The sequence below is a fragment of the Oculina patagonica genome, chromosome 6 (assembly GCF_052425735.1).
Source record: "Oculina patagonica isolate OP01 chromosome 6, crgOcupat, whole genome shotgun sequence".
NCBI classification, from domain to species: domain Eukaryota; kingdom Metazoa; phylum Cnidaria; class Anthozoa; order Scleractinia; family Oculinidae; genus Oculina; species Oculina patagonica.
In genome coordinates, this window is record NC_135763.1 from 494422 (window position 1) to 516847 (window position 22426).

Genomic DNA, 22426 nt, shown 5'->3' on the forward strand with positions numbered 1-22426 from the left:
TTGCCCACACGGAATCTATCCAATTTGCGTTCAGAAATAAAAAACATCATGAAATTTTCTGTTATAAAATCAGGCTCAGCAATTCAGTAGAGGTTGTTAGCTTGCACCAAGGGCCTCTCTCTTTCTTCAGCGGACTTGATCTATGTAGCGCTTAGCTTCGTATTAACACAATCATTTGCTAAAGTTATTGTATTCTTGATGATGACAGCCGCAGATTCAACAGCAATCAACAGAAACAAGCAAACTGGACTTGCACAAGGAATATTATTCGCAATTATTTCGGGTCTCCTCGTAAACAATTTTTGTTTTCCACAATTTCACGGACTGTTGAGGACATCGTGGGAGAAAGAAAGTTCTCTGTCGCTCTTTTTACTCGCGGTTTCATTCAGCCTACACAGTAAATTAAACATCGCACAACAAATTTTCCCGCGTTTTCATATCATCACTTCGTTTAGATCTAACTGAAACGTCCACATCATCCAGTCGATAGAAAATAACGTCAATTGCTCGTTTTACGGTTACGAAAAATGCAACCAGAGAAAATTAAAATTGAACGAGAGAACGAGAGCCACAATTTTTTTGCGTCAATTTTGTAATTCCCTTTCTTTTCTTTAGCCACGGGCGGGAAACCTCCTCGTCCCTAGGACTAATCCGTGCCTACGTATGGGGTGGCGGCAACCCCCAAAATTTCTCGGCTCGATGGATAACCATTTGCTTACTTATGGATGCTCCGCTCGCGCGCGCCTTTGGCGCGCGTAGGAGCTTATCTATGAAATTTTACATGATAAATGGCGGAAAAGTGACCCCTAATGATTGCTTGTCTTAGCCAGCTTTTTAGCCCTACCACTTCAAAATCGTCTCCGCGGTCCCTGTAAAATAACATATCCCGCAGCTTTCTGATGTCTGGGTTTCTTTCAATAAAGTTTTGGGGAGCATTTGCCTGTCAGATGGGAAATAGTCTGACTGACTGAAGTATTTGCTTCAATAACGTCCCTTCCGGAATTCAAAGAACAACTTTAGGATGGTGTACAAGAAAATATTTGCTTCAATAACAAACTTAACATTTTATAGATGTATATACTTTGATTTTCTATAAAATCATACATTATATTTGGAAGGAAAGTTCTTGAGGCATTGTTGCAAAATTGTTCAGAGACTGGGAATTGTCTTTCCGAGGTTTCATGATCGTTCCCCGCTAGTGAATTTCTCGTTCACTTTCCGCAGCTATGAAAGAAAATGATAAAAATGATTTTATCTAAGTGGTGAGCGAGCTTCTCCCATCAAGAAACAGATAATAATAAAAACGTTTTATTCCTGGAACGTTGATCTGTATCAACAAAGAAATGTCCGTGTAGACCTCATGTCATCGATATCTATAACCAGTCGGCACTGAGAACAGCTTATTAGGATCAGTGGAAGTTTAAAAAATTTCAAAACGACACATGACACCCATTTTCGACTTCTCATTTTATTCTCTACAGACTAAAAAGCGTTTCCTAATAATAATAAAGAAATCGAAAGGTTTATTTTAAAGGCCCTTTGAAAACATTATTTACAAGAGAACAATAACATGTGCTCATAAGTACTGCTTTTAAAATATTCTAATATACTCTATCACCTCTATTTGCATTTAAACTTAACTCGATCGTTATTTTACTCATATCTACTTGATAATGAACTCAAGATGAGTTCGAAACGTCGTGGCTTATTTTCGCTTATTTTTATCGTCAATTGTATATCGAAATGTTCTCTCATTAAAGCGTTCTTAGTCAAAATAATTACAAATAGCTATTTTAAACATACTAATCATACAAGGGTTCCAGCCCACTTAATTTCATAACAGCGCTCATCATTTTCATGCAGTTATTCAGAACGAATGTACTTTTTCCTAAATTAGTTATAAAGATGATATAAATGTTGCCGGCGATGCAAATATCATAAACCTAGTAAAAATAAAAGGCAGCAGTTTTATTCAAGGTCCACCAATGTATTGAAAACAACGTTTCACAGCATAAATAGGCCAATTTAACCACTTCGAGATAGGCAAATTCGCCTTCGCTCTCTAAACCAAACTTTGTGTGCTTTTGATGGCAGTTATTTCAAACAAATAATGGCTTTTACAATCATCTGTTTCGAGACCTTTTTAACAACATGACAAGACTGATGCAGATTGAAAGATATACCACCAAAAAGAAAAAAAGAAAAACTATTTTCACCAGTCACATATATATCTCCCGCTATAAGTACGTGCGCTTCGATTCTGACAACAGGTGTATACACACTGACTACTCCAATCCCTTGATCACCTTTTAACTGATGCTTTATCGCGAAAAAAAAACATCTGTCTTGACATAGAATTTCCATGACAGAGAAAATTTCAGTAAAATTCTAACGCGGAAAACGAATCACAAAAGGTAATATGAAATAAAAAAGTAGTCACGCATTTGGATCGGGTGTCTCCCAGACCGACACTGCTACATCATCTAAAGGTAGTCATAAACAAGGACTGTAACATTTATTTACGCATTAACGCTTAGTCACTCCGGGGTTATTGCCCTACAGTGCGAGAACCAACTTATGGCGTATTCAAGACTTACAAAAAACATATTCACCGTCTCTAAATCATACTTTGTGGCTGATGGCAGCTGTTTCATCTGGGCCGTCTTCATCTTCACCTGTTTCGACATTTTCATGTTTTCCATAATTTAAATGGCCCCAGCAGCTTTCGTTTGTGAATAAAATGAAAACATATTTCATCACTGTTAGAATTCCGCCTAGTTTATCCTCTCCTATCGTTAGCTTAATTATTTCTTTGCATCTCTCGATAGTTGATCCAATTGAGCTTTACATCTGACTAGCTTTGATAAATCCCTCTTCTATAAGTTTGGTATAACAGGACCACAGGGAGCTTCATCCATCAAGAAACACATAATAAAAAACGCTTTATTTCTAGAACGATGATCTGTATCCACAAAGAAATGTCCTTGAAGACCTCATGTCATCGATATCTATAACCAGTCGACACTGAGAACAGCTTATTAGGATCAGTGGAAGTTTAAAAAATTTGAAAACGACACATGAATCCCATTCTCGGCCTTTCATTTTACTCTCTTCAAACTAAAAGCGTTTCCTACATTGTGTGCGTTCAGTTAATTGTACATTTTAATGACGAAAACCTATCAACAGAAAAAGGCTGCATATTAACAGCATGGAATAAAAAAGAAATGGAAAGGTTTATTTCAAAGGCCCTTTGAAAACATTATTTTCAAGAGAAAAATTAACATGTGCTCATAACTAAGATAAAAATAGTTTCGACGGTAAAACAATTTACATGTCAATGAAGGAAATCTATCAAAAACAATTCAAGGCTGTTAACCATCCAATTATTGATAGCTGTCTTAACCTTTTATCAAGGCGCTAGAAACCTCTTAAAAACAACTCAGCTTATAAAATAACATGCTCATAACTACTCAACACGGATAAAAATAGTTTTGACGCTAAAACAATTTACATGTAAATGTTGGAAACCTTTTAAAAACAACGTCTTCCAAAAGAGTTGTTAAGAAAGTTATTAACAATTGAAAAACTGTTATGACCAATTACTGAACTAAATAGTAATATCAACAGATCAACAATGAAATTTATCTTCTTTAGGCCGTCACTATCGTTTACAATGTTTACCACAAGGTACCGGTAAAAAAAAAATTGGGATAGTTTTCAGTGTTTAAAAACATCTCCTTCATAAGACTGTGCCGTTTAAAAGGAGATCAATAAAAAGGACATCAGCGACATGAATTTATTAAAACAAAACGTTCGTAGTTAAAACAATTACAAACAGCTATTTTTAACATCATGATTAATCATACAAGGGTTCCAGACCTTAACATCGCCGTTTATTTTTCAGATCAAATGTATGGTTTTCCTATGTTGTTTATAAAGATATTATAAATGATGCCGGCGATGCAAATATCATCAACCTAGTTAGCCTGCGTAGCTGGCGGCATTTTTGGGTTATAAATCGCGTACAAGCAAGCGGCGAAGCCGCGACAACGAGCGGCGCAGCCGCGAGTGGCTTGGGGAGCACTCGCGGCTGCTCCGCTCGTTGTCGCGGCTTCGCCGCTTGCTTGGACGCGCTTTAAAACCCCAAAATACCGCCAGCTACGCAGGCTACAACCTAGTAAAAATAAAACACAGCAATTTTATTCAAAGTCCACCGATATATTAAACACAATGTAATGTTGAAGGCATAAATCGGCCAATTTAAACTGCTTCGAGATAGGCAGATTCGCCCTCGCTCTAAACCAAAATTTGTGTGCTTTTGATGCCAACTGTTTCAAACAAATGATGGCTGTTACAACCATCTGTTTTGAGATGTATTTTATAGAAGTCAGATTGAAAGTTATACCGCTAAAAAGAAAGAAAGAAAGTTATTTTCACCAGTTGGATATCCTCAGTTGCATATCCTCAAATGTGTCTACATCTGACTACTCCAGTCTCTTGATCACGTATTAACTGATGCTTTTTAGCAAAACGAAGATCTGTCTTGACATAGAAATTTCCACAAGACTTAACTTCTAACTGATATTCCGGATCAGTATTACTGAATCCGAGAACAGTTTTGTAGGATCTTCGTTTTGGTTTAACCCCAGAATAAGTTGCGCGCTGCCGCACTATTAAAAGGCTGCCAACTGGTTCTTTAATCCACGCATCCGTACGGATTTTTCACAGCAATTCCGCCATCTTGATGGGCTTTATCGGATAATCAATATCCAGACCTTCGTCCTTTATAACTTCTCTTACTGCATAAAGACTGATTAGCAAGGCCATTCACTTTTCAATATGCAATCCTCTAAAACTTCCTTTTAGTGTTTAGTGATCCTGGTTTAATGCTCACTCAAGCTATTTTGGAATTCTCCTTCTTTCACTCTAACAGTAATAAACGATTTTTCAAGCAGTTGATTTCATTATTATAATCGTTGTGATTTAAGTTCTTTCACAGCGACTTAGCTCATCGGCACATGTTTAATATGTTGTTTAATGACCGTTTTCCCGTCACGAGGGGAACAAATTTCGAGAAACCGAATGATGAATCTAATCTAAAAGCCTTGAATCTCGACAAATTCGTTTTCACTACTTTTCCGCTCGCGATTTCTTGACTTGTTTCGAGTATAACCAGCGACGATGTTTACGCCAAGAGCTTTTGAAAACTGTTTTATCATTTTTTCAATATAATCAATTCTTGCGCATTTATTTCACTTCCTTTCCCGCAGTCGAATTGTTCATTTTAAAATTCCAACCAACTTTCTCACTACTCACTTGGATAAAAGATTTTTTATTATTTCTTTCATAACTGCAGAAAGTGAACGAGAAATTCACTAGCGGCAAGCGATCACGAAAACCTCGAAAAGACAATTCCCAGTCTCTGGACGATTTTTCAACAGTGTCTAAAGAACTTTCCTCGCAAATGTTATGTATGGTTTTATGGAAAATCAAAGTATATACATCTATAAAACGTTAAGTCTGCTACTGAAGCAAATATTTCCTCAGAGACCATCCTGAAGTTGTTCTTTCAAATCCGGACCAAGTTCAAGTTAATAGAAGTAATACTCGTTTGACAACGGATATTTCATAGGAACAGACTCGAGATGCTACCTGCCAGTTCAAAATATAAGAAGCTAGCATTGAATATTTCAAAAAAGAAACTTCATCAAAGTGTATTCGTTAATAAAAAGGAAAAAACCCTTTTAACCAGTCCGTGAATTCCGTCTAATCGAAATGTTTAAGTCTAGACCAACCCAACACATTCATCCTCCAAGTCAATATTTATCAAAACCCTTTATTTCTAAACTGAACATCCGTGATAATGTAACGCACAGGTATCTTAAATATATTATACCTGAGAACGTTAAAAGAATTCTGCCAAGTCTGATACCGTCCCCTTACCTGAGCACAAGCATTTGTTTGGCAAGCGCTGACACAAATAATGGGTTTTTAAAATATCTGACTAGGTGTCTTTTGATTCCCTTTGAATGCTTTGTTACATCTGAACTAAAAGAAGTTCTTCGGCTGCCAAGTGCACGATCAACTATCAGAATGTTTATTTCTAAAAACGATGTATCAGCATAAAGAGGCCTATGCCACTGACACCTTAAATCATTGTTAAACTGAAAAGAGCTTATTAGAATAACAGTAGCTTGGCAAAACTTTTAGGGTAAAATTTCAAAACGTCACAGTTAGCCTTGCAATTTTCCTTCAAATATTTGTTACATGGCGACCATTTTTAGAACAATTCTAATAACCAAAACAAATCAACAGAGAAAGACTACATGCTAAAAACATGAAATGAAATACAAATCGAAAGAATCATCTCGATCAAAAGCAGTTTGTATGACTATTATTTTCGGTAAACCAATAACGTGTGCTCAAAACTACTTAAGATAAAAATAGTTTCGACACAAAAGTAATTTTCGTGTAAATGTCGGAAACCTTTCAGAAACAATTTAAAGAGTTGTTAAGGAGGTTGTTAACGATCCACTTATTGATAACTGTCTCATAATTACTAATAAAAAAACTTTTCTAAGACACTCGTGGCGCCAGAAACCATTCATAAATAAACTTATCAACTTAAGCAATTACGTGTTAATAACTGCACAAGATGAAAACAGTTTCCACGCTAAAATAATTTACGTGTAAATTAGGACGAAAACTTGTTAAATACAATGCATTTAAAACAAGTCGTTAAGAAAGTTATAAATGAACCAAAATTTATTGCTTAAAAATTAATAATAACTTTTTCTTTTTTTTTTCAATTAATATTAACATTGCCAAAAGAAAAAGAGCAACAGTTTTGAATTAACCGAAAAAAATATTTTCAATTACTGGTGATGATTGTAAAAAAGCCGAGAGAATGGAAAAAACTTCTCAAAGATCTGTTTTAAGATGAACTGAAAATACGCACTATGCCTGGGGGAAGTTAGAAAATTAAAATACGCACTATGCCTGGGGAACGTTAGAAAATAAAAAGCACGCACTATGCCTGGGGGAAGTTAGAAAATTAAAATACGCACTATGCCTGGGGGACGTTAGAAAATTAAAATACGCACTATGTCTGGGGGACGTTAGAAAATTAAAATACGCACTATGCCAGGGGGAAGTTAGAAAATTAAAATACGCACTATGCCTGGGGGACGTTAGAAAATTAAAATACGCACTATGCCTGGGGGACGTTAGAAAATTAAAGCACGCCAGACAGGTAATGGTTTGGTAGTCAATGTAACCACATTAACGTATTGGAATGCACGTATTGCAAAAGACAGCCATCTCAAGCAAACGCATAAATTATACGAGACCTACAGGGTATAAATGTAAGCGTCTCTTACAGAGTTAGTCAGTGCTTGAAGAAAGTATTTCCCATCGCGCTGATCTGTCACAAGTTCCAAGTTTCAAGGAAAAGGTAAGAATATCAAATGATCCAATTGCTTCGGTGTTTTAAGTTATATACAGAAACCTTTGAATGAAGCCCGACTAAAATGAGCCTGGGATAGGTTCTTAAGAGTGAAATCGTGAGAATTTTAACAATTTGTTTTTCTTTCGTAAGTCAAACCAATACGTTCAATCTATAGCAGAGCTCTACAACTTTTATTGATTCCATAAACACACCGACTGTTTTTCTGTTGCAGTTAAACTATGGATTGCAAATTTTATTTGTGTCTGTTGGTGATTATGTTGGGGACCATTACCGTGCAGGGTGCACCCCAAGATTTCCTAGAGGAGTCAGAGGAGGACAAGCGGTATACAGGTGAGTGTGATTTTACATTGAGGAATCTTCACAGTATTTTAGATTGTTTTAGTGACTTCTGTTCATCTCACATAAAATCGCATCTGATGTTGCGTTTGGGCATGGCTAACTGTAAAACATGCTAAACAATCTTATTATGGTTTTCAGTTAACTGTCATCATGAGCATGGGAGTTGTCATTATGGCCGTTGTCCAAGTGGAACTCGATTTTGTGGGTATGACACCAACCCTCAACACGGATGCGGAGTACCTCCAAATATGTGCTGCTGTCGTCGCTGAGTAAGTGAATTTATCGAACACATCATAATTGTACCCCCGACACGTCAGTATAATTTTCAGTATCATCAAAAAGCGGCATATTTTTCAGGCCGACAATAATGGATAACAGGCGGAGACATGATTGCAGATACGTACAGAACTATACAAGTTCGCTAAATGTTTGAAACATTATAACCCTGTGTAGCTTTTCTTTCACTTTCAATTAAATGTTATAAATATACTGTTTTTCTCATACCTGACAAAAATGCAAAAGTGGCAGAAGCGTAGTTAGTGGCATTCTCGCTGAAAATAGAAAAGGTGTATATGATAATATGAACGCAAACACTGATAAAATATAGTGTCTAATAATAAATAATGCTGCTAGTGGCATCGCTTCACTTCTGTTCGGTACTCCGCACTGATAGGTAGCAACTTAGTACAATATTCCCTGGGTAATAACAAGTTTTCTTTTTCTTTTTCAGTCACTTACGCCAGCTGGGCCCCTAGTGATGGCGGCAATGATGACAGCCTTAGCTTTGAAATAAAATTAAAAATTAAGGGAAACATTATAAAAGTGGGTGTAATGTAAGCATTAGGACAAATAAAGGCTGAATCATCCAGAAATGTTTGTCTCTATCCTTTTATTATACTAGAAGAAAAGATATATATGCGAAAATTGGACAGAAAAGACAATCGAAGAGACCCAGTGGGGACCTCGGGTGATCGATTTTCCGACCAAACGCGTAAATTCGGTGGCTGTAAAACATCATGTGAAAGTCGTGCTAAAATGTTTTTGATGTGTAATTTTTTTTATGTGTAATGTGATAAATATGCGAGAAGACGGATTAAGTTAACATATGCCGCAGCTTTCTGATTTCTGGGTTCAATAAATTTTTGGGGAGCATTTGCCTGTCAGATGGGAAATAGTCTGACTGCACTTTCCCGCTATTTGTGCGTCAGCTAGAGCAAATACATTAGCATAGCAACTTCAGACTGAGTAAATTTAAACCAGGGAAAACCGAGCAGAAGTTGATAAATCGATTTCTTTCCTTTTTTCCCACATATAACTGTTATGTAGGAAAGAAATCTGATGTAGTTTGTTCCCAACAAAAGCCCTTAGTTTGGAAGAAATAAGAAAATCGGTTTTGCGTGGTCGGAGTAAAATATTTGCCAACTTTCAAACCCGAAATCAGCTATTATAAACACTCCTTGCGGTCGCTAACAAAGCCGCACAAGACATATGATCACTTTCTATCAACAGAAGAGCTCTACTTGTTCTTTCACTATAAGATAATTCCAGGGCTTTAGCGAGACTCATCAACTTGAGATAATTAAAAAATGAAGAGTACTAAGTACGTATCAAGACAGATTTTGAATTCAGAGGACGAGTCCAAGAGCTTCGGTTTCACTGTTTATTACGGTAGATCTTCAAATTTGCAAAACGGGAAATACACTGCATGAAAGTAAAAGTGGTTGTTTCTGTAGATACCGGAGCACAGTATACGTCATTGAGCTAAGCATGAATTAATTCTGTGAAAGTGCATAATTAGGGTAAATTATTATAATTGGAAATTTAAAGCCTAGGTCCACAAACTTCAGGTCCTCAAGTCCACAGGTCCACAGGTTCACAGGTTGTATTGCAAGGATAAATAAAGGCCCTGGAAACAACCCTATGCTTATTAGTTTTAATATTTTATTTAAAGTAGCTAGACAACACCTTTGTTGATTCTATAAATAAATTTAATATTGTATTTACGTATTTACATTTTAATAGTAAAGGGAAAATAATTAGACTGTATGCTTTTTTGATACTTTATGTGAACATGCTAAAACAATTACTGCCATTGCCACGTAATTTCTATTAAATGTCCGTTCTTTTCTAAAAAGCTTGCTAAAACCTAACGAATAAGTTTGTACCACGCTGACCATGGTACAGTGTCCATACATAGTGCAGTTCCAGAAAATATCCAAACCCACTACAAGAAGGATAATTGGAAATTCCAATGGGAGGTAGGAAAGATCTATCAGTTTTTAGGTAAACTATGAAGCTCAACTTGAATTTCCAGAGGGGTGTAGCGGGCGGGGGCCGGGCAGGGGGGGGGGAGGGGCAGAATCAAACCAAAAACCTTCTGTCTGATATGCATGGATATTTTCTGGAACAACACAGTTTTGATAAATTTTGATAAACTTTGTGACACTTTTATACGTGAATAGGAATCTCAAACAGGGCTCATCAGACCCACTGATGACTCTTTGTCCAGCAAGAGTCATATTGCTTGGTTTTCTCATAAACATTCAGATACATTATGTTAAGTTTCCTTCAAGAAAACTCTAAAACCTTGAACCGTTAAGCCCTAAAAGTCAGATTGACAACTAATTTCTTCTTTTATATAACAATAAAAAAATCAAACATTAAGATGATGACTTTAAGAAACTTATTACCATCAAAGAGGTTCTTTTTTATGTGTAGTCCCAGAAAATATCTATACCCACCACATGGAAGGTCATTGGAAATTCCAAGGGGGTGGGGGTGGGGGGTCTCAAAAGGCAAAATTTTTAAAGGTAAGTATGGGGGTTAACTGGAATTTCTCGAGGGGTGGGGGAATTCAAACCAAAAATCTTCCATGGAGGGGTATGGATATTTTCTGGAACAACACAATACAATTTTTTATCAAATTCTCCCAGCTAGTACTAACAAATGCTGTCCAGTAGACAGAATATGTTTTATGTTTGATAACAAGGCTTAATGATCTGATTTCATTAAGAGCTGTGTCTGTAGCTGGGAATATAATGGATCACTTTTGTTCTACTAATAATAATTATCATTTTGCTATGTTACGACATCACAATCTTCACTATTGGGCCTATTTCTTGTCCAAGGTGTCCCTCGTATAGGTGGCAGAGAGTTGGCTTCCTAGAGTAAACAAAAACAAGCATGTCGTTAGAAGTTACCCTATCAAACATATTGATCAAGACTGTAAGCAGCCAGTTTACAAGACAATATCTCAAAACTACTGCTCTTCATTACGTTTTCAGTCCCATTTTGAATTTCAGTAGAAATTTGAATAACAAGGTAGTTATCATTTACTTATTTGCTTGGGGTGTAGGTTATTTGGTTTATGCAAGCCATTTGTAAGCATTCGGTTAGTAGCAGATTAGCACAATTCACAGTCTTTCTACATGTAAACTATTGAATTAGAGAATGAGGATAACTCTCCTCAGCTTTTGATTGGATAGAAGTGAACACAAAAGAATGTGAATTCATTAAAAGCTGTCACACTTTTAGGTGTCTTTGCTGTCAAGCCTATGTTCGCCTGGTATTTTTCACATGCCATTTTTCCCACTGCTCTGCAACTGAATGCCTGGAACAGGTCACATCAGTGCAGAGTTGTAGCCCCGGGGGGGGGGGGATTCCCATATGAAACGGACGGGGATGCTCGTCGGAAATTTTGAAAAGAACCCCTAAAAGAGACCAATCTGGGTGTGGCTCAAGCCTTTCTTGACCCCTAAAAGATACCAAAAAACTAAGAATGGAGTTTATATTTGTATATTTCTTCGTGTGTAACCCTAAACGAGACCATTATGGCTAAAAATATTGGCGTTTTGGGCGTTTTTTCCCGGAACACCCTAAGCGAGACCAAAAGTCCAAAATTTACACCCCTAAGCGAGACGACGAGCATCCCAGTCACTTTCATATGCGAGTCCCCCCCCCCCCCGGGGTTGTAGCGTCAGAGGAGTAGCTGCAGTACTTCTACTTTTTTCATTTGGCAGCTCCAGTAGTCAGGTGTTGACCAGACTTGATTTACTTGATAAAACAATCCAGTAAAATTACTAGTGTAAGACGTTGCCTGGCTTGAAGTCTTATTAAACCCATTCTTGCATTTTCTATTTCACGGGTGAAAAGACACTAGTAACAGAGTTTCTTAGACATACCTCATCACGTTCTGGTATTGATGGCGATGCAAAAGCTCTGCTTCCTGAAGGAGAAGATGAAATATACATGTAAGTAAATTAAGAGAACATCTACCAAATAAACTATATAGTGGATAGGTAACATTTTTTTTTGCCGAAGTATTTTACATCCCATGGATGTTCTAGCAAGGTCTTTTGATACAGATTTTAGCAGGTAAATTTTAGCCACACCAATTATTAATCAGCATCTTACAGAGGATTTCACAAAACTTTTGATGAATGGGTTCCAAAGTTTGTTCGGAACTTTCAAAGTTATCAGGGATGTAGCTAATTTCTGTTGGCAGCTCTTTTTCTTAAGTCTTTTTTAATTTGTTTTCATGTGATATTTCAGCAGGATTTTAGTTCTCTTTCAGCCGGTGAAATTAGCTGGCAGACGGCCCTTAGCCACAACCCTGGAAGTTGGCGACGAACTTGGCAATTTGTTACTCAGTGAAGAGAATTACAAACCGATCACCAAGAGAAAAGTTGTTGTCATCTTTAAATACTTTCTCTCAGTTAATACATAACTATATAAGAGGTGTGTAGAGAACATGTATACAGCAACCCTCCAAGTTTACTTTTTTCCTTAGTGGCCATTTGGCCACCAACTTCTCAAGCTTTGGTCACCAGTGAAAAATTTTTAATTAGTCACCAAATTAAGCTGATACTTTCAATTATTCCTCTCAATTTTAGTCACCAGTCTGGCGACCTTGGTTCAAATTAAGTTGCCAACTCCAAAATTTTAGTTGCCATGGCGACTAAAATGGTCTTAACTTGGCGGGTTCTACAGTAAGGAGAATTTGTACAGTGTATTCAACAGACTGCAGAACTTTTTAATAAATGGCAAAAACAGTACCTGGCAGGCGTGGTGGTCCCAATGGCTCTAGTCTTCTTGGAGATACACCACTGCTTCCTGGAAATCCATTTAATGTACCAGGCGGAGTGTCCCATGCGTTGAGTGGAGGTAACTCATAATCATCAGCCTCCATGGGGGCTGTTTTATTTTGTCTTCTCTTTTTCTTTTTCTTCTTCTTCTTCACTTCATCAGATGTGGCATTTTCATTTATTGGTGAACCTTCATTCAGATCATTGCCACTTCCTTGTTGACCATTTTCTGTAGTTTCATCATGACTTTTTGTTCTACGTTCCATAAAGTGTGTTTCTACAGGACTAAGGTTATCAGGAGTCTCATCTTCAACCTGTTCACAAAACACAATGGAACTTACTACATGTAGCTGCACTTTATCATTACTTTCTATTAACAATATATAATAATCTATGAACTTTACTTTTTCTACAAATAGCGGACAAAGCATGTACCTGAGTTAACTGTTGCTCATAGAAAACAACAGCAAGTATCTTCCTTTTTCACATTTTCCATCTATTATTGTTATTATTTTTATATCATATCTTACTGAAAGAAACCTGGAAAATCTAGTGCATTTATTAATTATTAAAACTTACTCTTGTGTTTTCTTGTATTTCCTCATCCCCTTCATGTTTTGGTTTCTTCTTTTTCTTTTTTTTCTTTATCTTCTCTGGTACATCAGGCTCAGGACTAGTTTCTCTTTCCTTTTTCTTTTTCCTAGGTGAGGTTTGTGGTTCTGGGGTATCCCTGTCTTTCTTTTTCTTTTTATCCTAATTTCAGTGAAGCAAAAATTAAATCAGACATATAAAACTTATCCAGAGCTCAGAGAGTATACAGCTTAAACTTTGAACAAATGTCGGACATATCTTGAAGTTCATTTCAGAAAACCCTCCAAGTAAAGACCACTTTAGTTGCCATGGCGACTAAAATTTTGGAACTTGCGACTAAATTGGAACCGAAGTTGCCAAACTGGCGACTAAAATTGAGAAGAAAGAATTGAAAGCATGAGCTTAATTTTGCAACTAAAATTTTTCACTGGCAACCAAACTTGAGCAGTTGGTGGCCAAATGGCCACTAAGGAAAAAAATAAACTTGGAGGGTTGTCAGAGCTAATAATTGATAAGTCTTGTTTACTGCTGGAGTCAAGGGATAAATATCATGTAAGTAAGAACATATTAACTTTATCGAACACTGAAAATAAACCATTCTATGCTCCTGGATACCACTACATTAATTTTTACCTTGCTGACGACGACGCCGTCATCTGATTCTTCCACCTGCTGCTGTTTTGCTCTCTCTGCAGCTTCCTTTTCAGCTTTTTCCCTGGCCACAAAAAGGGATTCAAATGTTAATCAATGAAATTTAATGACATACTCAAATCAAAACTATGACTTGTGTCTTGCAGAAATTAAGTCTAATTTCACAGGTCTTGCAAAATTGTGACACTGCAACTCGCGAGTCTTGATTTCTTTTGCAAGGCTCCGAAAGTCTCAGGCTTGCTAAAAAAATGTTAGTCTCACCGTCTTCCAAAGTATCCAATTTACTATTTGCCACCCTGGACCTTACAGTCAACGCGCTTCACGCATGAATGCTCGGCGACGTAAGGTTCCAATATTCACGTGAACATTTCATGATTCAATTGATTGACATGCCTTCACCGCAAGATTGAAAGATAAAGATCACGTTTCGAATAATCAAATCATTCATTTGTAGACTATTTGTAAATTTTGCGCGGAAGCGACCAGATGAACGTCGGAAATTCTAGCAAAGATAAAGAGCAATGACCTCGCTCTTGCGTTTGTCGAACGAACAGCAGCTTTTCTAAGCAAAACGCTCAAAGAAATTAGACCGACATCGTCTCCGAAGTAGGAGAATTGTTGCCTCAAATTTTGTTTGTTCGAATGGGAATTCCAGTAAGCACCATCCAAGAGGAGAAACTGCATCTTCAAAAGTGTGTTGTAGAAGAAGAGAGCAGCACAGATTTAGTTGTCGATTCAAGTGCACAATAGCTTGGAAAAGACATTCATCGAACGAGCGCATAACTGCGTGAATGCGGCGGTGACACAGTCGCTCATTACATGTAATTTGTTCCTGGGCGAAAAAAAAAAAAAAAAACAGCACACAGCCGAAATTATTTTTAAAAAAATTATCAATTGCCATAACGTCAGATGTCTTATTTTCATTTTTACCATGGGCTTTTAAATACTTTCAATTTGATTTACAATTGTTTGATTGAAGTTTCGAAGAATGATTTCATTAACTGAAAATGAAATCGGTGAATGAAATATTTTATGAATGTTTGAAGTTGTGCGTTCATGCGTGAAGCGCGTTGACTGTAATTAATGTAAACGATGAAAGGGCGTCAGAATCTCATCACACCCTTACCTTGCTTCTCTAGCTATTCTAACTCGTTCTTTTTTACGTTCTCTCTCTTCATCCTGTGCTTTTTTCTAAGACAAGGAAGGGAAAAAAGGATCATGAATATGCAATTATCAAATTCAGCGCAGTCCCTTTTACAAAATAAAAAAAGCTACAAAAAAGTACATCAGCATTCTTTATATTATGTGACTGCAGAAAAAAATTATTGCTATGTAGCTGTAGTCTTTCTTTAGTTGTGTTAATTCCTTTTTGTTAATTAAATTATTTATAATTATCATTGGGTTTTTTTATCAGTTTAAAAAGAAAATTTTGTTCACCTGTTCTGTCATATCTTTCTCCACTCTTCTTGAAAGATTAACATGATCATTGGAAATTTCAGATAGAAGCCAACGGAAGCCTGAAGAGCACACAATGCAATTAAAGTAAAAAAGATGGTTTTGACAAATTCAAGCTTTGGGTACTTAGAAACATGTCCAGAGACAAATTATTAGAAATCTTTTCTTCCTCTGATCTGTTGATGACAAATACTCTTACATATATTATTGAATTGTTCAATGACTACATATACCTTGGAACACGGAAATCACTTCGAAGCATTGCTTCAGACAATGTGAAGACAGCTGATGACATATTACACCACGTTAGATTGCTTGCGGTTAGCATACTATTCGCGACAGTCCCTTTCACGCTCGCTAATAAGAGATGGAGATATGCGACCGCGCTTTAGTGAGTAGGAAGCAGAAATGGAAAGGGTGAGGGAGGGTGGGAAAAGAAAAAGCACGGTAGCATAGGGAGGCAAGCGCGAAAGGAATAAACAACAGGTCTCGGCCACAACAGCCAGGATTCTTACGCGAACTGGGCCGAAATGAGATGCAGGGCTCTTATTTATACTCGCTCTTGTAAGGGACTGGCGCGAATAGCGTACTATTCGCGACAGTCCCTTTCACGCTCGCTAATAAGAGATGGAGATATGCTCCCGCGCTCAGAAGTCTGCGCATTACATGGCCCAAAACCAGATGACCCAAGACATCGCCAATACTCAAACCCAAAGACCCAAAACTCAAACCAGAAAAATCCTTCCCAGCAACCCATAACTGAAGACGAAAGGCTAGCAAGACACTAACCAATCTAGCTGACAAGGTCTTAACTACTAGGTTCCAGGGGCTAAAGTTCGCTATCCACGGCCTAAGGCTGAGCACTTTTTCACACAAACAAAGCATACAACAACTGAGGCTAGACTGCCTTCCCTTGGGTGGCAGAACTTGAAGTACTGAAAATCCAGGATAAATAAGATGGCACAGGACAAAAAGATTTGGCGCTGGAAATACGCGAGAGAACCCACCCAAGGGATAGCAGCCTGAGCGTCAGTAATCCGACTAGGGCATTAGACACCCTTTCAGGCTACCATGGGAAGAAAAGGAAAAGAAAAATGGCCCGGGACAGGACGCGCAGTTATCTAAGCAAAAGTTCGCTATCCCCGGCCTAAAGCCGAGCACTTTTCCACAAAGACAAATCATAAAGCAACTGAGGACAGACTGCCTTCCCTTGGGCGGCAGAACTAGAGATACAGAAAATCCAGGATAAATGTACATGGCATAGGACAAAAATATTTGGCGCTGGAAATGCACGAGAGAACCCACCCAAGGGATGGCAGCCTGAGCGTCAGTAATCCGACTAGGGCATTAGACACCCTTTCAGGCTACCATGGGAAGAAAAGGAAAAGAAAAATGGCCTGGGACAATAGGGCAGTAAAATCGAAACGTGTAAAAACAGTGAACTTTGCTGTCAAGAAAACCCAAACAGATATGCCAAAGCAAAACATGAAAAAAAATTAAAAGATGGGCGCCTAGGGAATAGCACTACCCAAACACGAAATTTGAAAGGCAAAGTATGCATAACAAAACATCAAAAAGCAATACAGCCAAATAAAAGCACTTCACAAAACCCGTTGTTTGTGAGGCAAACAACACAAAACATAAGTTTCACCGGAAGGAACGAAACAAACCAGAGTACAAATTAAAGGGAAACTAAAGGAGTGGAAAGCACTATGCAAACCCGAAGTTTGCACGGCAAAGTACGCAACAAAAAACCTCACAGTTACAAGTACAAATAAAGCATAAAAGCGTACAATTCCACAGGGGCCAAGGAAAGCACAGCACAAAGCCGGTGTTTCCGAGGCGAAGCACGCTGACTAAACAAATTAAAGCCGTGCAAAGGCGAAGCACACTAACATAACAAATATTCGTGTGCAAAAGGAAGCACTGCACAAACCCGATGTTTGCGAGGCAAAGCACACTAACAACAAATAAACGTGTGCAAAAGGAAAGCACTGCACAAACCCGATGTTTGCGAGGCGAAGCACACCAACATAACAGATAAACGAGTGCAAACGGAAAGCACTACACAAACCCGATGTTTGCGAGGCGAAGCACACTAACATAACAAATATTCGTGTACAAAAGGAAAGCACTGCACAAACCCGATGTTTGCGAGGCGAAGCACACCAACATAACAGATAAACGTGTGCAAACGGAAAGCACTGCACAAACCCGATGTTTGCGAGGCGAAGCACACCAACATAACAGATAAACGTGTGCAAAAATGAAGGAAAGCACTGCACAAACCCGAAGTGTGCGAGGCGAAGCACACTAACAACAAATAAACGTGTGCAAAAGGAAAGCACTGCACAAACCCGATGTTTGCGAGGCGAAGCACACTAACATAACAAAATAAACGTGTGCAAATGGAAAGCACTGCACAAACCCGATGTTTGCGAGGCGAAGCACACTGACATAACAAATAAACTGAATAAACGTGTGCAAAATGTGTTGGAAGCCGACCGACGGGAAAAGCACTTCACAAACCCGGAGTTTGCTAGGCGAAGCACGCATAAAATAAACATTAACAACAGTGCAAGCGTGCAAAGTTTAAACGAGGGAACCGAGGAAAAAGCGCTACACAAACGAGAGCTAACTAGGGAACACGTGGTATTAAAAAACAAAACAAAACAAAAACAAGCCAGTATTAAAATGACAAAAACAGATAAATACACGACGCTAATTTACCAGATAGTGCCGGACTTGGGACTGGATAGCTGCAGAAGTGTAAAGGCGTCGAAGAAGAGCTTGAAAGACATTGGCCAAAACAGAGTTTAACATTTGCTTTTACAACACATCAGGTAACAGAAGCGAAGGATTCTTACGCGAACTGGGCCGAAATGAGATGCAGGGCTCTTATTTATACTCGCTCTTGTAAGGGACTGGCGCGAATAGCTCTTATAATGGGGTTGGGATTTCTATCCAAAAAAATCACGGTCCTGGCAGCTGGTCGTCGGTGGCATAGTGGGGATGAATCCCGCTTGGTAAACCGACGACCCGGGTTCGATTCTTGGTGTTAACTTTTTTTTAACTTAAAAAAAAGGTTAAGTGTGATGATTACTTCATGTATGAAAAAACAAGAAATCTCACATGGTCAGAAGCAATGCTTGGTAATGCTTTCCTTGGAACACAACAAAAATACAAAGATGGCAGCTTATGTAGAAAATAAGGATATTTCCATTATCATTGTGGTATAAATGACAAGAGAGGGGTAGAAAGCGAAACATTAATTTTTAAACTACTGTTTGTGGACATGTACATTGTAAAAGTACAGTACAGTACAGTATTTTCCCTTTTAAAAACTACTTTTTTTACAAAATGTAATTTTTTTTAAAAATCACTTTGTACATTGTACATTTTGGTGATTAATTTATTTTTTACCTTTCATATCCAGGGACGTGCAAAATCGCTATTGCAGTAACTTTGTACATTGTATAATAAATTATATTTTTACCTTTCTTTATTTGTCTGTCTACTTTATTTCCTTTACCAAGGACTGCTGTACAGCAAAACTGGCAAAGAATTAGAAAATAAGAATTTTGGTCAACTTTGTTACATGACATGTGTACTTGTACATTAACAGTAGTAGAAGATGCAGCCTCAATTTATAACTACAACTGTCAAAATCACATATGACAGACTGACTTATTTCTTTAGGCTCCTCGTGGAGCAAAGGGCGCCAACAATGCTTTGCCACCGAACTCAGCTATTTGCTGCTGCCTTCTCACATACAGTACCGGTACTGCAGTATATATATTATACTATAATAGGCAATGTTCTTAACTTTGCATAGTCCTGGTCACGTTTTATGGAATAACTTTATGCTTACCACTTGGCATGGACATTTGTATCTTTCAGTAAGTGTGTGTAGTTCAAGCTGTCTGTGTAATTCATCTTCATTTAAAGCTCCCTCGTTGTCCTGTTTATTACCAAGGCTTTAATTAAGGGAAAAAAAAGATTTTTAATTTTAATATTTTATAAATTATACAATAGTCATGTATGTCAGCAAATTATGCTACATGTACATGAATTGCACAGAATATTCAGAGATGAAAATGCCACAAAAAGAAGGAATGGAAAGGTTGTGATGTTCCAAATGACGATGGAAAAGTAGAAAAACTGACCTGAAAATTTTAGGTTAACAGGAAAAAAGTACATGCAACAGGTTGACCACTTTGGTACATGTATGTCAAAAAATGGTAAATAAACACAATTAAATGTTTACCAATCTAAACAGAATGCTTACATGAGTAAAGGTTTTCCTGCCACACGAGGTTGCATTACTGTTTCATGAAGAGCTTTCTTACATTCCTCTAGCCTGTCTGTATCACTGGCATCCACAACAAACACTATCCCAAATGACTGGAAAAATGAAACAAAACAATCAAAAGACATTAAAAGTTTGTTGATAACCCACCAAAAACGATAAAATCCCCTCATAATCCAGGAATTCCCATTCCTATGAGGCAGATGACCTGTAGCACAATTTGTCAACCTCAAGCCCAAGTCACAATTAAATGAAAGCCAACAATGAGTCACCCTGGTTGTGTGTTTCGTTTGCTAACTGTCAAACTGTCAGTTTTAATCTTGTTCTTCGAATGTTGAATTCATGTCCTTAATGTAACTTAAATTAATTACCACTTTTAGAACAGTTTGTGCTTTTGCCAGCTTAGTTTAATTTCCTACTGAGCTGTTGTTATTGAGTAGAGAATTAAAGTTGACTGTTTTCTGTTATTACACCCACTTACAGTGTTACATGCATATAGCTATCTTTCTACATCCATTTTTCAATATCATCTTTAAACGTGCTGTTTGAAATGAGCCAACCTAAACTGATGTTTACTGGTGATGGTTTCAGGCAAATGAGCCCACAAGTTCAGAAGGTCATGCTAGTGGGCTAGTGATTGACGGATTGTTTAGCACATCAAAAGATGGATGCCGATAGAAAGCCGCTATGCACGTTACAATTGAAAGCAGGTGAAAATTTAAGTTTTTGTACAGTACATACGTGATACATGCACAGCTCTAAGCTACATATACAAACTAAATTATAATTACAAAAATATTAACTTGTTTCTTTTGTAAAAATAGCTAAATGGATGATTCTAACCTCTGCATAGTAATTTTTCCAAATTGAACGAATTCTTGCTCCACCTCCGACATCAAAAAGTGTAACATTAAATCTGTACAGTGAGAAGGATGAATTTAAAAATCCAACTGTTGGAGTAATTCCATCAGTAGAATCTGTGAAAGGAAAGCAGAATTGATATAAATTCTTCAAATCTGATTGGTTATCTGCTGTTTCCCAGGTAAAAGAAGTCTACATTCGAGCCTAGTGACTCATCAGACTGGACCTTACCCCGGTTTCCTGTCCCTAGCACAGAGTGGAGTATTCCTACTCCCCCCTACTCCCCAACATTAAATCTGCTGTTACACAAAGCAACAACCTCATTACAGAGTGTGTTGGAAAGCACTGGCATTCAGCCTACCGGTATGTTACATCAGTCATGGAAAGGAATAAAAAATTAACAAGTGTAAAATTGAAGGCATGCAGGGATAGGAATACAATTGAATCCCAATAAATCAAACCCTCAAATTAGAGCTCGAACCTTTTTCAATAACAATTTCCCCTCCAGGTCTTTTTCTTACTTATTTTACCCTCAACAACTTGAATGCCCAAAAACTTGAATGAACCTTTTTTGATTTCCCTTTAAGGTTCGAGTTATGAACAGTAATGAACAGTTGTTTTTTATGCGTTTTTTGCCTAAAAACGTATTTCGATCAACACTGCCGTGGCTCGTTTCAAAACGTTTTTTTTTTTATTCCTCTTATAAGCCCTCCCGGATTTAAGCTCCTCCGCTTATAAGCCCACACAAAACCCATTACGAAGTTGTATAAGCCCAGGGCTTATAACCAGAATTTTACAGTATATGACCACCATCACTTTATCCCTGTTTAACTTACACTAGTGTATGTCAATCTATCATTTACCAAACTTCATTTAAAATTTTAATCACAGGGAAACATGTTCAAACCGTGCTCACTAAATTCGTGACTTGTCCCAAACGACCTTGAACAGTAAACTCGTCGTCAAATTTCACTCCATGGCTAGCTTACAACTGTCTAAAATTGTTTGCATGAGAATATTATGTTGTTTGAACAACATAGCTTATGAGCGTTTTTAGGTATTGTCAGTAAGTCTTATCAGGAAGAACATAGCAATCATGGCAACTACAGCTACAGCTTAATTTTTTTAATTTTACTTTTAATAATAAATTTCAATTTTACAAACCTCCCGTTAGATCAGCTACCGTTGACGTTTTTCCAGCATTATCCAATCCAACCATTAAAAGAGTAACTTTCCTGTAAACAATACAGAATAGCATATCTCAGGTTAAATCGTACGTCGAAAACGTTTCAACTAAAACTTCGACATCCAAATGTACACAGATCATACGAAACACTCTCGACCTACTTCGACGGTTCTCTTCTTCTTTTCACCCAGGTAAAACAATTTGCCATAAGACTAATCATTACTAGCAAGATATCTGCCTTCAAACTGCACCTATATAACAAGATGAACAGCAACTGAATTTATACAACACAGAATATCCATCAATTTCGACCTCATTTTGCCATTTTGTCCTTTTATCAAGAGTGATCACGTGACTATTGATTGCAGCAGTACTGTTTCCTTGACAACGGACTCGGGAGCAATACATGCACAGCGGCACACATCGCGGGCTGAGTAGGTACTTCATATATGATAATTATAATGTACCCTGATAGTGTTCAA

General features: G+C 37.6%; 2 protein-coding genes across 3 annotated transcripts; one reads left to right on the forward strand and one right to left on the reverse strand.

Annotated features, from left to right (window-relative positions):
• The first annotated feature begins 7332 nt into the window (after positions 1 to 7332).
• Positions 7333 to 8679, forward strand: LOC144656874 (small cysteine-rich protein 1-like). Its single transcript, XM_078517120.1, has 3 exons — positions 7333 to 7453; positions 7680 to 7798; positions 7946 to 8679. The coding sequence occupies exons 2-3, from the start codon at positions 7687 to 7689 to the stop codon at positions 8074 to 8076; spliced, it is 243 nt and encodes an 80-aa protein (XP_078373246.1). The 5' UTR covers positions 7333 to 7453; positions 7680 to 7686; the 3' UTR covers positions 8077 to 8679.
• Positions 8680 to 9624: 945 nt separating this feature from the next.
• Positions 9625 to 22296, reverse strand: LOC144658578 (uncharacterized). 2 transcript variants are annotated; one of them, XM_078519022.1, is made up of 14 exons: positions 22106 to 22296; positions 21923 to 21993; positions 20741 to 20874; positions 19877 to 19992; positions 19460 to 19565; positions 19085 to 19142; positions 15571 to 15650; positions 15260 to 15324; positions 14116 to 14197; positions 13471 to 13644; positions 13162 to 13205; positions 12863 to 13122; positions 11989 to 12032; positions 9625 to 10969 (listed from the first exon to the last, which is right to left on the reverse strand). In XM_078519022.1, exons 1-14 carry the CDS (start codon positions 22162 to 22164, stop codon positions 10886 to 10888), a joined length of 1377 nt encoding a protein of 458 aa, XP_078375148.1. In that variant the 5' UTR covers positions 22165 to 22296; the 3' UTR covers positions 9625 to 10885. The 2 variants fall into 2 exon arrangements, with proteins under 2 accessions (XP_078375148.1, XP_078375147.1); XM_078519021.1 differs by having other exon boundaries at positions 9635 to 10969; positions 12863 to 13205; positions 22106 to 22294.
• Between the last annotated feature and the right edge of the window lie 130 nt (positions 22297 to 22426).

Excerpts from the sequence above, each read along its gene's own strand:
- LOC144656874 (XM_078517120.1), top strand. The coding sequence starts at position 7,687 with ATGGATTGCAAATTTTATTTGTGTCTGTTGGTGATTATGTTGGGGACC. Across the intron at positions 7,799-7,945 it reads GGAGGACAAGCGGTATACAG|TTAACTGTCATCATGAGCAT; the intron begins GTGAGTGTGATT and ends TATGGTTTTCAG.
- LOC144658578 (XM_078519021.1), bottom strand. The coding sequence starts at position 22,164 with ATGATTAGTCTTATGGCAAATTGTTTTACCTGGGTGAAAAGAAGAAGA. Across the intron at positions 19,143-19,459 it reads ACAAATGTCCATGCCAAGTG|TTTTGCTGTACAGCAGTCCT; the intron begins GTAAGCATAAAG and ends ATTCTTTGCCAG. Across the intron at positions 12,033-12,862 it reads GGGACCACCACGCCTGCCAG|GAAGCAGAGCTTTTGCATCG; the intron begins GTACTGTTTTTG and ends CTTCTCCTTCAG.